This window comes from Phaethon aethereus (genome assembly GCF_964289735.1).
Source record: "Phaethon aethereus genome assembly, chromosome: Z".
Taxonomy (NCBI): Eukaryota; Metazoa; Chordata; class Aves; order Phaethontiformes; family Phaethontidae; genus Phaethon; species Phaethon aethereus.
This window is the reverse complement of record NC_138577.1, coordinates 47,384,907-47,400,440: the sequence shown is the minus strand read 5'-3', so window position 1 is coordinate 47,400,440 and position 15,534 is coordinate 47,384,907. Positions and strand designations below refer to the sequence as shown.

General features: G+C 38.8%; 1 protein-coding gene across 1 annotated transcript in view; it reads right to left on the bottom strand.

The window, feature by feature from the left end:
• Positions 1-235: 235 nt before the first annotated feature.
• The window catches only part of DAPK1 (death associated protein kinase 1), a 93,233-nt gene continuing 77,934 nt past the window's right edge, over positions 236-15,534 (bottom strand). Inside the window, exons 19-25 of the mRNA XM_082013647.1 lie at positions 12,739-12,961; positions 10,315-10,503; positions 8,334-8,531; positions 6,013-6,151; positions 4,586-4,706; positions 2,881-3,069; positions 236-2,253 (exon numbers count right to left, since the gene is read on the bottom strand). Of these exons, the coding sequence (XP_081869773.1) occupies positions 1,021-2,253; positions 2,881-3,069; positions 4,586-4,706; positions 6,013-6,151; positions 8,334-8,531; positions 10,315-10,503; positions 12,739-12,961 (2,292 nt within the window). The 3' untranslated portion in view covers positions 236-1,020. The remainder of the gene's footprint in view (positions 2,254-2,880; positions 3,070-4,585; positions 4,707-6,012; positions 6,152-8,333; positions 8,532-10,314; positions 10,504-12,738; positions 12,962-15,534) is intronic.

Below are 15,534 nucleotides of genomic sequence, written 5' to 3'. Positions count from 1 at the left end.
ATGGGTCATATTCCCTCATATCAGTTTTAAAGTTATCACTGCAAGAAACCTTGCTTCCTTTTTATTTTTATCCCCATCAAAGTTTTCAAGTACAGGAAGTAAGTAATGCAGGATCTAATAGTAGAAAACCTTTGTTACACACAAATTACAACTGACAGCTATACAATATTATTCTGCAGTATCCAATACTTGTGTTCTTTGAACTCTGTAATGATAGGAACTTTTACCTGAGGTGCATGGAAATAATGAAGTATGATAATTGGCAAGTTTAAGAGATTTTCACATTATGATTTGACTGTATTTGATTAGGTATCACACGTCTATACCCATAGTACTGGCACAAGAATGCTCTGCATGAGTCATGACCAATGTCTTAGAAGTGCAGGAAAAATTGAAAGGCAAGCACCACTTGCAATAATAAGCATGCAGACAATTTAAGTGAAACAGAGGTAGCGTGTTCTTGTAACTCCAGCAGGGTCATTCAAATCAACTGCACCCTCCCTTCTGCAAAAGGCACTCGCTTTTTCAGCTATAAACAATGTGGTTTTAAATTCAGTCGGATTGATCACAAATGGTGGATTTCTCTCCTTATAAATATAAAAAAAAAAAAGTTAAGCAGAGGACACAATGAAAAGAAAAAATAAATGGGTGTAAGAAATAGACATTTCAGGTGCTATTCCTTTCCCCCTACCTTTGAGGGGTATAATCAAAATATTTTATAAAACAATTGCAGTACATAGTCCAAAAGTTAAGACTTTCCAGTGAAAATGGCAGTATTAAGCAGCACATTATGTATCAGGAATAATTTCAAAACACCAGAAGTACACCAGCCTTTTTAATAGATAAAGAGCAACAATTCACAGTTAGAAGTAGAAAGTTTATGCACAAAAATGTGGTGCTGGGGAAAGATAAAGATCCTTTGATGCAAAATTTCATAAATGAAAATGCACAGAAACTCTTGGTACTGTATCTTTTATGCTTTCTGCAGTTTGAAAAGATGTCCATGCAAAACACCTGCTCTTACCGTGACACTACAGAGCTAATCGAGTTATAAGATGTGCCACTGTTGCAACTGGAAGCATAAGCCTCTTGACCATTAGCATCTAAATTTATTTTGAATACAGAAGATGCCTTCAGCAAAAAGTCTGCTGCATCTCTGCGACCTAATTCCCTCAGCTTAGACATTAGGATACCTACAGTGCTGTCAGGAGCATTACTCCACTCCTGCAGAAGGGCATGGACTGGGCTTGAGACAAAGTCATTTTGTGTCCCATTGTTTATATTGTACTTTGCAACAAGATCAGGGAGGCCCAGGTTCATGGCCAGAAGGCACCAATCTTTGCCCATAGGATCAGGTGGATCCAAGAGTCGACTTAGTTTTCTCCTGGTAAGTAAATTCAGATCAGAAACATGAATATCCATTCCTAGGCTTCCCTGGGAGTAGACATCAAGACACCCAAAACACAGTATACTGCTAAAGCTCTCTTTATATCCCCCCATAGTGTTAGTTAGTGATGTCTCCTTTTGACTCTGTGCACGGAAAAAGTCTCTAGGCTGGTAGACCATTACTGGTTCATGATGTTCTCTCAGCTGCTGAGGACTAAGGTAGTATTTCCCAGTCAGAAGGCCGGGTAAGGTTGTGGCGATTAAGTTATCAATGGTGCTGCATACAGAATCCAGAAGTAGGCAGCACTTGATCTTCTCTGTTTCCAGTCCTCTAACTTGAACCTCTATACCCTGACCATGGTTGACCAGCAGCACTAAAAGCTCAGCTCCACGATTCATAATCTTTGATCCGTTTACCCACAGACGTATATCAGCATCTCCCTCTGTGCTTTGCTGATGAATCCACCTGCAGAGATTCACCTGAACTTTATGAAAGATTCCACAAGGAAATGGGGTAAGATGTTCCACAGGAACGATTCTAACACCACCATAAATCAGCACCTCATCCTCCTCATCTGTCCAAGACCTGTGGAGATTGTCAGTCTTTATAAGAGCAGGAATATCCACCATTGCTCCACTGCTAAGGTCCCTTGCACAAATATCCATGGCATCCAAAATCTGTATTAGTTCTTCCACATCGCTATCTGTCACCAGACGCTGGATGTCCTCTATAGTGTACCGACCTCTATAGTGATGGAGGGCTTTTGGGTTCTCCACTGACAGGATTTTTCCAAGGACATTTGAACAGAGCCAGCGAGGATCCAGAAGCACAACATCTTGGACAGTTTCACTCTGTATAATGTTAATCTGTTTATAAATATGAAAGTTACTATTTACATCTTGTGAAGTACAAGATGATACCCCATCTTCTCTCCTTCCTTACTGACCCAATCATTTAATTAACACTGCTGACAAGACAAAAAACAAACTGCATTTTAATTTCTTGCAAGCATTCAGAACAAAGAGCAGATCTTGTTCTTGATTTCTACTAGTAATGAAGCCATTAGAGCCCAACAGCTGTAAAGCCTAGTCATGCCCTACAAGCTATTTATGCAAAGGTGTTATCCTACGATTCAATTTCAAAATTATTTCTAAGAATAAATTTCTCATATGCAGTAAACACATTAGGCACTACCTCATTTATGATGACTGCATACTTATCCTTTCTGGGTATTTTATATTATTACAACTACAGCAATAAATTGTAATTTTTCCTATCTCAAAGACATAATGTTGAATGCAACAGGAGCCACAAGACAGTAATGATAACAAAGAGCAGTATTAACCAGTCTCTTCTTATGACATTCTTATGATGCCTTAAGAGGGAGGAGGAAAAAAAACAACTATAGACATTTACTTAAATCCCATGAAGCAATATTTTACCAGAGAAGTACCTTGCTAATAAAGATATGCAACTTAGATAAAAACACTTACTTCTCCTATGCTATGCAACTGCTGTGCAATATGCCGTAGGTCATCTTCACTTGCTAGGGGATTAAGCTGTTCCTCTACATCATATACAAACTGCTGCAAGGACATCAGCTGGTTGGGTCCATTCATTTTTCTCCAAGAAGGCAGTGTGGAGATTATTTTTTCACACAGATGAGTCATAGGTGGGCAAGTCTTACAAAAGCACAGAAAACATCCATTTGTAATTCTACTCGGCTGAGAATAATAGTACTATTGTTGTTGGGTTTTTTGTTTTAATGGAGATTACAAGGTCTAACACATTCATGATGTATATTCCTGTCTAAAGAGTTCCCCTTGTGACGGACCCTTACTCTTCCATCTAGCATTCATTTGCCATGAGATCTAACTTTTGTTGATAAACTGAATTCCAGAAAGAACTTTTTTTGCTGAAATAAGTAAACATTCCAAACATCGCCACAATTACAAAGAGAATCATGATGTGGAATACAGTTTGGTTTATATAGTCCTGCCTTGTTAAATGTGCTGACCACCTGGAACAGTGACTTCAAGGTGTACCAACTGCCTTCATGAGTCTAGAAGTTATCTTTATTTCAGAATTTGTCAACATTTAATTAAAATCTGTACTCGTCAATACCTGTACAGTACCAATTTACTTCAACAGGTGAGACAGCAGAGTACCAGATAAGAAATAAAGATGGTACTTTTATCTATTGATTGTCTTGGACATCACTGATGGCTTCATCCTACACTCTCAAGCCACAGCATGCACTTGTTATGCAGCAAAGCCTTCCAGACTTCAGGCTAGTGACCACCACTACAATAAAGTTCTGTGAGAGAATAAAAGCTTATTAAATCAAGAGAGCATTGGGAACGTAAAATAGGCTGAATTTTGCATAAACCCAAACATCTTCCTTGACCTACAGAATGAACTCAGTAATACATTCACTTTTAATTCATTTTTTAAAAAATACCTATCAGAAGTAGCTGCAAAAAGTCTTGTTGGTGTGTCACACAAGTAAGAGGACCTTTGGTATGAAGAACTTTAAATCCATTTAGCACAGGCTACGTAACAACTTGAGTTGGTCACCCTCAGTATGGAAGTCTCTGTGGATTCATGGCGATGACATCAAACTATGGCTATTTTATCTTTAGTCTCATGTACATATACCTATACACATATATGTACAACTCCCAGCATGTATTTTTCAGCTAAAGAGTGTGGTAAAAAGTTATATATTCAGTTCACACATCTATATTGGGAATTATCTTTCTAAAAGTTGAGGAAACTGTTCTACTCTGGTCATTTTTTTAAATGAAAAACTTATTTGCCTGAAATATATTGTTTTTTTGTAACACTACACCAATTAAAAAAAAAGATTAAAAAAAAAAAAATTTGTCAACTCTGGAATCCAATCACCGTCAATTCAAAATATGAAACTGTAACTTCGAAATGAAATTCTCAAATCATTTCCCTTCAAGAGAGATCATCTTGGTGACCTGTACAAAACACCTGCAATTTTGAAAATGCTGACTGAATCTTTGATATCAGGAGTTTATCACCAAGTCTGTCATGCATGCTGCCAAAAAATTGAAACAGCACTCATTTCTTTAAGTTTCATAATGTAAACACTAAATTCGTAAGAAATTATTACACAAGATTTTCACATTTTGGCAGGCCCTACTCAGTAGACCATTAGACATTACTTACAGAAATTATCTGGCTTCTTATTTCTTGTAAGTGATTTCGGAGAAGCTTCATATCTTTAGACCCAGATGCTCCAGCATCCAAGACAAATAACTTGTCTGAAATTTGCAGATCATTTCCAAACCTAAAAGAGAAAAGGTGAGCAGTTATTTACTTAGTCTCAAATCCAGTTTTATTTCTTAGTCCATTTGTACTTCAGTCTTACACAAGAGTTATTTTTCTTCAAGGAATGATGAAAACGTTTAAGTACTGATTATGCTAAGATATTTTATAATCACAGACAGTATACCTGTTCTCAAATTTTCTTGAAAATAGACACAGATATTGAGAGAAAACTGTTGTCTTTCCTAAGTAAGATGGCTGAAGATGTCTATGAAAATTACAACTGCATTACAGGACTTGTACTGACAAACCCCAAAATTTTACTAGAGAAAGAATAGAAGGAATTAATTCTTTTTAAGGTCTTCGTATTTGTTGCTTTCTTTCTTCTCACTTTAAATAGTTCAATTGTCACTGTTATTGACACTAGCTCTCTTTCTCACTTCCTTTTGACTTTTCAACCACACATACTTTCCTAGCTCTGGACTGATTTGCCTTTAAAAGGATCCCAACACCAAAGATTATACACAGGTATTTTCTGTTGGTTTATTTCAATTGATCAAGATACTGCCCTGCCACTATTGTGCTGAAATTCCTACACCTGTTTCTTGTACAGTCCAGAGAAGCGTCTATGCTCACAGGTATGGATAGTTCCTTGTACCACGTGTTACTTATGTGCCCACTGTGAATATAAGCTATTGTTACTTTATACAGTAGCATGTTCATGGAAAATTCCCTACTTCCATGTACAATTAGCATGCTCTCCAAACGTTTTCTGAGGAAGGCTAGAAGTTTCCCTAACTTTTAGATATCTCTTGGATGACCTTGTGTTGACCTTGACCTTGTCCATTGTGGACTCCACAATGTCCACCTCTTCACAAACCAGGCCTCGTTTAAGTTTTTTCCTACCCACCCTAAATCAATTCAGAGCAAAGGGTGGCTCTCCTGTAAGGCTTCCTCTTTTGTACCCAGAGGTTGTAGCTGAGAGCCGCCCACTTTTCTGAAACTGGTACAAAACCTGAGCACCAAGATGTCAGACAGATGGCCGATACAGGCCTTTGGATGTATCTCAGTGTTTGCAGGGTGAGACTTCCTGAGCCTCAACTCATTTTTTGCACCACTTGGCTCACTTTAACTCACTTAAAGCAGCTCGCTCACTGTAATACTGGTAAATGTTTCTATTTTTGCACAATGTAAACTCCCTGGACATATTCAAAATACCATAAAGCCTAAGCCACGTAAAAACATTTTACATATTTCTATGTATTTTAGTATTTTTTCTTTCCAATTGACATATTTAAATGCTACATATAAATACACTCCCCACTCACCTGTTTCTGATTTCTTTCAACAATGACATATCCTTGTCATACCAAAACTCTCCCCCAACAGGCCGAGGAAGATTCACTATGTCAGCATGTGTGGCAACCAAAACAACACGGAGGGGACTTTTCAGCTTTCCACCAAACGCTAGAAGAGAAACAAGAGCACTCCCTCGCTATGAGCCTATAGAGATGGCTGTCTTACTGAGCCAGGAAAGTAGCAATACATTTTATATTCTTCATACCAATCACTTTTGCAGTGGATTTACCAACCCTAAGCATAGCCAAACTGGCACTTTGGCTGTTATCTGCCTTTAGCATTATGTATATAGTGTTCAACTTGAATAGCTAGCCTGTTTGAATAACATTAGATACATTGATACTACATTACTTTATTCTTTTAACAGGGACATTAATCAATAACACTAAAGATATAACTATTAACTATAAACTATGGCAGTATGAAGAAAAATAATTAAAAATAACAGCTTCTTGAAAGGGTTTCTCATAATCTTTGGATAGTCGCTAACACTACAGGTGCAGAGTACAGGGTTATAAGTAGAACACAAAACGTCTACAACATTCATACATTGGTATGAATGCTATTTTGCAGTACTTACACAAACAATGAACTCTCACTTAGGTGAGAGTTAAGTAGGAAAGCCTGGCAGAAACCATGAAAAAGAATGAGAAAGAAAGAAAGATACAAATGGCATGAATGAGATGACAGTATGGAACACACAGTTTTCAATCTCTTCTCAAACTCATCTTCCAGAAAAGAGAAGACATCATTAGACTATTTTTAAAAAAGACAATACATCCGATCCTGCTGTTTTTGTCTGACAAAACTTCATATGGGAGAAATAAGCTTACATCACTGCACAGTTTTCATCAACTAAGAGCTACAGAATCTTGATACATTCATAAAAAGCCACATCTTCCCAAATCTCTGCATAGCACTTCAAGGTAAATTTTTCATAATGGTAGATTTTTTTTTGGCAGCTAAAGGACTTGGACAAAATAACTGGAAAGTTAATTCCAAAAGTTTCAGTTTTCTGCTAACATCAGTTACTACATATTACTTGAGATATTTGTAATAGCACAAAAATGCATGGGCACCCAAATTGAGCTGACCAGTATAAACACTGATTTAAGCAAACTATTTAAATAATGCTGATAATTAGATCAGCAAGAAGAAACAATTAACTCATATTCTAACTCAGTCAAACCAAGAACTAAGTTTCTTTGCTTCACTGAGGAGCCGTGAAAAGCTTTCAGCAATTGCAAATTAACTGTATCTTCAGCTTTGATACTTTCTGCAAATTTCTGAGCCTTTACTTCCAGAATTAATTTCATGTTGGTTAGATCCAAACTCTTATATTGTTAACCTTGTAATTTAACCTAAAATGGAAAATCAAGGACATGCAGATGGCTGAACTGAAAACTGAAGGTCTGCCTTAGCTCATCATTATCACTATCTGGCTGAGATAATGCATACAGAATTGAGTAGAAAACAAAGAGAGAGGGGAAATACTCTTTGCACTATTCGTAAGTATTCGATATGCTTGTCTGGCAAGTCCCTAGCACTGTTATAAATGTCCATGAGCATTGAGTTAGAACCACTGGCTGGAATAACATTTTGGCTATTTATTTAAATTGATTTGTTTGTCTGCCAAGTAACTTTCAGTTTGTTAGAATCCTTGAATATAAAACAAGTAAACTTACTTAAAACCTGTGCAAAGTCTGAGAATACGTGAAGTGAAATTTACTAGAAATACTGTTTTCTGTACACCTTTGATGCACCGAAGTTTAACATCTTTGAAGTCCAAATATAACTCTAGTTAAACATGTTAAAGCAGCCTGTACTGACAGGTAATGCCACTCCACAATGTTGTTCTGTCCTGTTCTCACTGACAAGACTAAGTTATTCTGGAAAGACTGTTAATTTGGGTTAGATGTAAGTAGAATTTAAGCAATGTGTCTAAAACTAGTTTTAAATGCATCTAACCCTCTGAAACACTTTTCCATGCAGCTTATCTGACATAAAACTTCATCTGCCATTTACAGATGTAAAGCCCAGTGCCACAAGAGGCTGCACTATACCCTTAAGACCCTTTTTAGCTGGACTAAGTGGTGTGTACAAATCTTCAGGCTTGTTCCACAGATAAAATTCCCTTTCTCTAAGAAACCTCGTGTAAAGTTCGTTTGAATACATGGGGATGAAGACACGTAACAGCACTTAACACAGAGGATGTACAAAGTTGCAGAGAAACACAAGAAGCTTTATCTTATAGTTCCCTAATATTTCATTAACAGGCAGAAAAGCATACCTATTGGCTCCTCAACCGGGACTAAGGATTTCAGGAAACTGAGCCAAAAGGTCACTTGGTTTAACTGGATTTCATAAGGCTCCTCAAGACTAAAAAGCACTATGTGAATTGCAGTGGGATCATTCGCAGCAAAATAATCGTAACAGCAGAAATACACAGGATTCCCAGAGAATTCCCAGATGCTGAAATCACCAACTCCTGAAAAACAAAGAGATGAGGAGATCACACTTAGTAAGCATGAAGCATCTTCCTGCCATGGAAAGACAAACAAGAGAGTTGATCTGATTTAAACTTTCACAAAGATAAACGGTATGCATGTGAGAAAACAAGACTGCAAATGCAATCATGAACAAAGGAAACTTATTTCCGTCAGTCTCAGAGGCTGAGAAGTTGGGTCCTCAAAATCTGTCCCTCTCTTGCATTCACTTCTCTAGGACATTCAGCTGGATGCCACATGAAAGCACCTGTGTGTTAAACACATGCAGCCTTACTCATTAAATTGGCCTTTGCCTTGCACAACAGCAATGGCTCTTTTAATTCCCTTGAAAAAGATGAGTAACAGCGCCCATTCTTCTACTCACCCCAAAAGCCTGAACATTTTCGTTAATTTTTCTTTTTAACATGACACTGCTGGTACTAAAAACAGCTGAGGGACATTCTCAAGCCACTTTTATTTACAGAATTGTACTATTCACATCACAGTTAAGTCAGGACTGAAGAATCACCATGTTAAGGATCCCAACAGCACTGTGTTTTTTGCCATCTCCTTCAGCTTCAGGTGAGAAAAGCATTACTGTGTTGCATTGTACGGCACTTCCCAGGCTCACCATCGGATTAGTGTGAAGCCTGACGCACTTGTACTACCTCTATTTAAATAAAGGCTGATTAAGATGCACCTCAAACTTCTAGAAGAAGCCAGAAACCTCAAACCTGCTGTTACGAGTACTGCTGTTCAGAGTTCACCCATGTGCACACTTTCCTTCTATATCAAGACAGCACAGAGAAGAAAAGAAACCCCTTCTAACAGTCTGTTGCACAACTCTACTTCACTGCAGAATTTGACTTGGTTTCAACTTACACTGAAGAAGGAAATTAGCCAGGACAGAGACCAAGCCTTAGCTACATGCCAAACTCTTCAGCATCTAGGGAAAATGTTGTGTCACTCCATGTGTAGTGTACATATACTGCATTCATAAATAGGTTTCTCTCTCCAAAATAAAATCTTGACTAATCCTAACTCGGCCTCAAAATTGCAGCTGCTAATGCACACAAAACATTTTCTTTATTAAGAAGAGATCCTGCTGGGAGAGATCTTACCACCTATATAACTACCAGTATGGTTGGTGGTGTATAGGCACCATTTGTTTGGTCTTCACAGTCAAAAGCCATATATGTACTTACAACTTCTCTGACTGCTCTCTCTTACTGCTAACTGGTTTCATCTGCAGAGCACTTAGCTTCCTTTCAAAAAAAGAAATCAGAAGCTCCACTCACCATGTTTGCTGAGCTCCAGTGCTCACCAAACATGCTCCAGCCCTGTCATAGGGCAAGAATGGTAGATCCTTCATACAGCTGGGAACTACTTACCTGGTGAGGAAACTTGGGTCTAGAGGACCAGATTAAACCTGATAAAATACCCAAACAACATACAGTATAGGTGAAGGCGCCTTCACACTAGCAGCTGGTCTGCCAACACACTCCTATTTTACCAAATCCCTCTTTCCTCCTGCCCCACTTATTCATCTCAAAAACATTCCTGTGTATAAGCATCTCACACAAGTGATTACTATGGTATTACAGGTAGAGAAATTAATGCAGATTCACTTTCTGCTTAAACAAACCAAACCCCACCAATTTTGGATTCTCAACCACAGTCACTACCACAAGAAGTCAGATTTTAATTTTTTTTTAAAAAAAAACAAGCAACATGGCATTAACTGTCCCACAGCATTAAAGCATGCCAGCCCAGGGCTCTGCTTACCATGCAAGCAGGCATTTTGAATGTCAATGGCCTTGGTGGACTGGTCATCAGCAGAGAAGTGAGAGTGATGAGCAGGTGAAACAAAAGCTTCTAATACCCCTTTCGTCAGGCCCGGCTCAAACATCATGCTACGGCTTCTCACGCTGACATTCTCACAACCAGGATAAAGATTCGTAATGCTTACTGAAACTGGGTCAGGGAAAGGAAAATGAGATTACAAACCATGTGAAAATCACAACCAGTTAACTTCGAAATAAGTATGCAAGGCATAAAAGCTGATTAAAAAAACCTTACTGCTCTTCAAAGAAAGGAGATGACTACCAAGCTATGAGCGTACACAACTACATCCTTATTTTGAATGATGAAAAGGGCAATCTTAGAATGATCCCCTGTAACACTTACTGCCCTTTAGTAGATAGATAGCTAGGTGGGAAGCATAGAAAAAAACCTGAATGTTTCAGAACTAGAGGTTTCAACAGTTGAAGTTCTTCTATGTGGCAGATACACTGCTTTTTTAGCTAAGGGCTGCAGGTTCATAGCATGGGCTGGTTTTATTGTCATGGAAATGCTACATATTTATAGAGTTGGTTCCTGTAAGTAAGGATAAAAATATCACTGTGTAACAACTGTTCCTAGGGAGATGGGGGAGAAAAGCAGGCCCTTAACCAAAATTATTTTACTAGTAAGTAATCTGTTCGGTTCATACTCAATTCAAATTCCGAGGAGTAAATGACAAACAAAAGGGCTTTTTAACTGACTTGCACCATCTAGTGGACAAAGTAAGGATTTCGTTCCTCCACTAAACGCTGAACTCTAATATTTGGGTTTTAATATAGAAATAAACTACCTGGCAGCTGTAGAACTATAATTTCATTTAAATCTTTAGGCTCTTGTAAATAAATACATGGTGAATTCACACACTTATTTTTACAGAATTTAAACAAACCTAAGCACATGATCGAGTATAGACCAAACTGTGCTGGTTTAAATGTTTATCTGATTATGCCACTCAACCCATATCATCACTTGTATGTTAGATAAGAATTTTAATCCAAAAAGAAGATACTGAAACAAGCAAAAACCAAAAATCCAAACATTAAAACAACACCATAGTAGCTTTGTTTACATAGAAATGCACAACTTACAAGCATGCACAGCACTACACAACTTCGGAGCTTTATATCTAGGTAAGCTATTTTTAAGTGGATGCTTCAAATTCACCATTATTTCTATAATGATTTGTCAATATGACTGGCAGTCTTATCTCATTTTATGATGGTGTGAACGCATAACACCTATCCTCTGGTTCTGGTACCAATCAATTTAAAAAAACCCAAACCTCTCTTCAGTCAAAACCTTCCTGCACTGCCTCCAGGAACTGATATTGCTTGAGTGACTTACCTCCCCTTGTATGACACAGTAAATTAAGAGAAATAAATCAAGAACTTCTGATTGATTCTTTTAATCAATTTCTTTATTCTGTTGTCACAGATGTGGACACCTTGTGTTAAGTGAACAGTAAATGCTGTAATAATCTCTGTGCCAGGTATCTGGTCTTGTTAAGCCACTCTGTGAGTACCTTACAGTTTCCTCATGCGACTAGAGATAAGCACTACTAGCACTGTTCTAACATTACTTAAAAATAATGAATGAAACCTAAATCTGCAAATATTATCTTGGAAGAACACAACCTGCAGTGACCTTTTGCTGCAACTGTGGGTTCTTCCAAAGCTTGGCACATGTTGAAGTGCAAACCTAGCTTTTTCCTTGGCACCCTGCAGCTCTTCTTACTTCACACAGGCCAACTTGTACTACATGGGCAAAGTTTCCCTATGATTTGCACACATGTACTTCAGTTTAAAAAAACCTCAATTTTTACCTTGTTTGGAAGCAATTTTAGACCCCTCTAACTGGGCTAATCCACTCCTGTACCTTACGGAAAAGCAATCCATGGCATCAGAAGCAGTTCTGAATCCTCTGTTATTACTTAAAGATGCAGCAACTGTTTCAATTTTGCACAGAGTTCATTTAAGCTACTCAAACAATAAGGCTGACAAAATATAATCCCCAAAACCACGATGGTGGACTCTGGTCATGACACTGGTGTTCATAGCCTAGGACTTTTTGAGAAAAATAAACACTAGTGTTCACAAGTCCTGTCCTCCACTCTCCAAGTTCACTTATGCAGCATGTGAGTAAACAAAACCTTAACTACGCCTACACCTTCCACATCTGCTGCTCCTCTTCACTCTTACTTTAGGTATGAGCCTGTGCACGGTCAATACCATCTCCATCTTGCTTTGCTTTCTCAAACACTTAGCCTGTACTGTCTTTTGCCATGCAGCTAACAGTTCTTCCTTAGGAGCTACGCAAACTAAGAGGAAAATGTTTTCTAGTTCAAACATTACAGCTTTGAAGCCATACCTGAAGGTTTGGAAGACAAAGGAGATGGGGGGAATCTGTTTGAGTTTGTGGAGGAGAGCCTAGGCCTACGTCTTCGGAAAAAGCTTCGTATCAGGCCACACTTGAGAGACTCCACAAGGGTTGTTTTCCCAGCACCAGAGTGTCCAAACAGCTTCAGTTTGATTCGGAGCTGAGGATTCTGTGTGTGCCGCAGCTGCTGGATAAAAAGGCCCCGGTGCGTATCCTAAAATTCAACATAAAGAAGGAATCAGAATGTGTGGCAGAGAACTTCTGCCTCCCAACAAACTCAAAACACTGGGTTTAGATAAAGCTTTCTTGCCAGGCTGGTGTTCATCTGGATCAGTTTCTCCATCTGCTTTATCATGCAAGTGATCAGTTACTGGCAGAAGGGCAGGGACAGGTAGACAAGGCACAGCTGAGTGCTTGTTCTCAAGAGCCAACTTGAGTCTTTGTGAAAATCACACATGACTTCAGGCTCAACATCAGTGAATGAGATCGTTTTGACCTCTGATGGAGAGGCTAAAGGGGAAAAAGCTAGCTTCTTTAAGTTCCCATTCTCCTGACCTACGAGTCTCAGTGGTCAGACATTGGCACAGGCTGCCCAGGGCGGTGGTGGAGTCACCATCACTGGAAGTGTTCAAAAAACGTGTAGATGTGGCACTTCAGGATATGGTTTAGTAGGCTTAGTGGTATTGGGTTGATGGTTGGACTTGATGATCTTAAAGGTCCTGTCCAACCTTAATGATTCTGTGATTCTCTGTGATTCAGTAGCCTAATCAATATCCATAATCTTACACAATATACATGCAGCATTGAAGAATTTTCCAGTGACAGCTACCACCTGAGCAATCTGAAAACTTGATGTGCATTTCCCCTCTTCTTTACATCAACTTTTTCTGTACTAGTTGTATTTGGGAGAGTTCTCTTCTGCCTTTCCCCCCACCCAGTTCTCTGTTTATTTCCACTTCAATTCTTTGCAAGGTAAATATTGCTATTCCCAGACCACTCTCAACTCTCCTTTCCCTACACACTTACTCTTCTTTACCTTAAAAGACCTCTCGCATACTATTCACCTTCCTCCAGACTGGTTTCCCTCTTTACTCACAGGCCTCAATAGATCTGCCTTCCTACTTAATTCTCCTCTTGCAGTTTGCCCTTTGTGTGCATTCACTGTCTCTTCCACAGCTGCCATCTCATCCTCCTACACAGGCCTTCCTCAAACCCAATCACATCTCCTACAGAGGAGCTTTCCACTTTGAGCTCCCCCACTACTTCTCTGTATCTTGTCTTGTAGTATCTGAAGGATACTCCCTCAGTTCCTGTCAAAGACAGTATTGGGAATGAAAAAATCAAACCCGTCTTTTCTCCTTGCCCAGCAAGAGGCGATCAGACATGGATGCTCCATTTCTCACAGAAGCTGAGCTTGAAAAATCAATTCAACAAGGGGATGCTGCAGGACAGCAAACTACCAACTATCTCTTGCCACAGAAAGACCTGTTTTAAAGAAACAAGGAGACAGAAAGGTGGAAGAGCAAAGGAACTAGCTTCATCCTCCCTTCCTTCATCTCCCCATTTGGAGCTGAGAGAGAGGCTCTGTTCTTCTGCATTTGTAGAGTTTAATATGCAGGATGAGTCATTAAACGAGCACCTACAGCCCCCCTCCAAATTATAAGCATGCAGCAATTAAGCTGAGAAATTTGACAGAAATAATAGCACATATAATTTAGTTCCTTCCTTGCTAACAGGCATTTATTAAGTAAGTTAGTCACAATACAAATACTGCACCCCCTCATGGTTAATACTAAATCCTCTGCGAAACCTACTATGACAGTAGGGTCTTCATGTGTGTGCTATTAGGGACAACACCCTCCACAGGCACTGAAAATAAGTGTCAAGTATGCTCTCTGCTAGATGATGTTTACCATTTTGCGTAGTAGTAGAATATTTTCAGTGTTTTGATGTAGTTTATTAATTTCCATGGATCAAATTCTCTATTGCAAAGTATACTCCAATGAAGTATATAATTATCATACATTTTCCCCATATATATAGGCAGGCCTTTAATAATTAAGTATACTCTGCTATCAAGAAGAGAGTTACAGCTACTAACATCTCTTTCAGAAGAGATTTATCTGATCCTCTCCCTGTTGTTCTAGGTCAACTCATATTAGTTCTGTATTTACATCATGACTAAAGCACAAATTTATCCACCTGCATGCAGAAGCAGGCAAGGGTTCCATGTGGGGATACAACTATGCAAAACAGATCCTGTTATGACAAATCCTATCATTGCAAAGGAAGCCTGGACTGTGGCACTTTCTGACATCTTCACCGATGTAGTTTACCATCCTAGCAAGTATAGGTTTACTGGTGGGACTGAAGGACATGATTTTATATCCACCTTGGCAATACCTGGTACACACCATGTTCTACTGCTACTCTGAAATGGTCGTTCATTTCAGTTTTCCACAGACCCATCAGCATAATTAAAACAGTACTCTTTTAACTGGTCTGGCTGTTGCCTGGAATCTCCAGGCGAGTGGCCTCTGAACCTTCATAGGTGATGCTGCCTATCCAGAATAATCAATGCGTATCAGACATGTCAGACTTGCTGCCTTACAACAAGTCCAGATCACCTTTGCATTCTAGCTGTCAGGGGATTTGGAGATACTGAAATCGCAGAATTAAAAAAAGAACTCAGGCAACTATTCCACATGGTATTAGAGTTTCCAGAAGGTGCACAAACGCCTCATACTTCATAACTGTAATCTAACCAGTGGTGGGGAAATACATCCT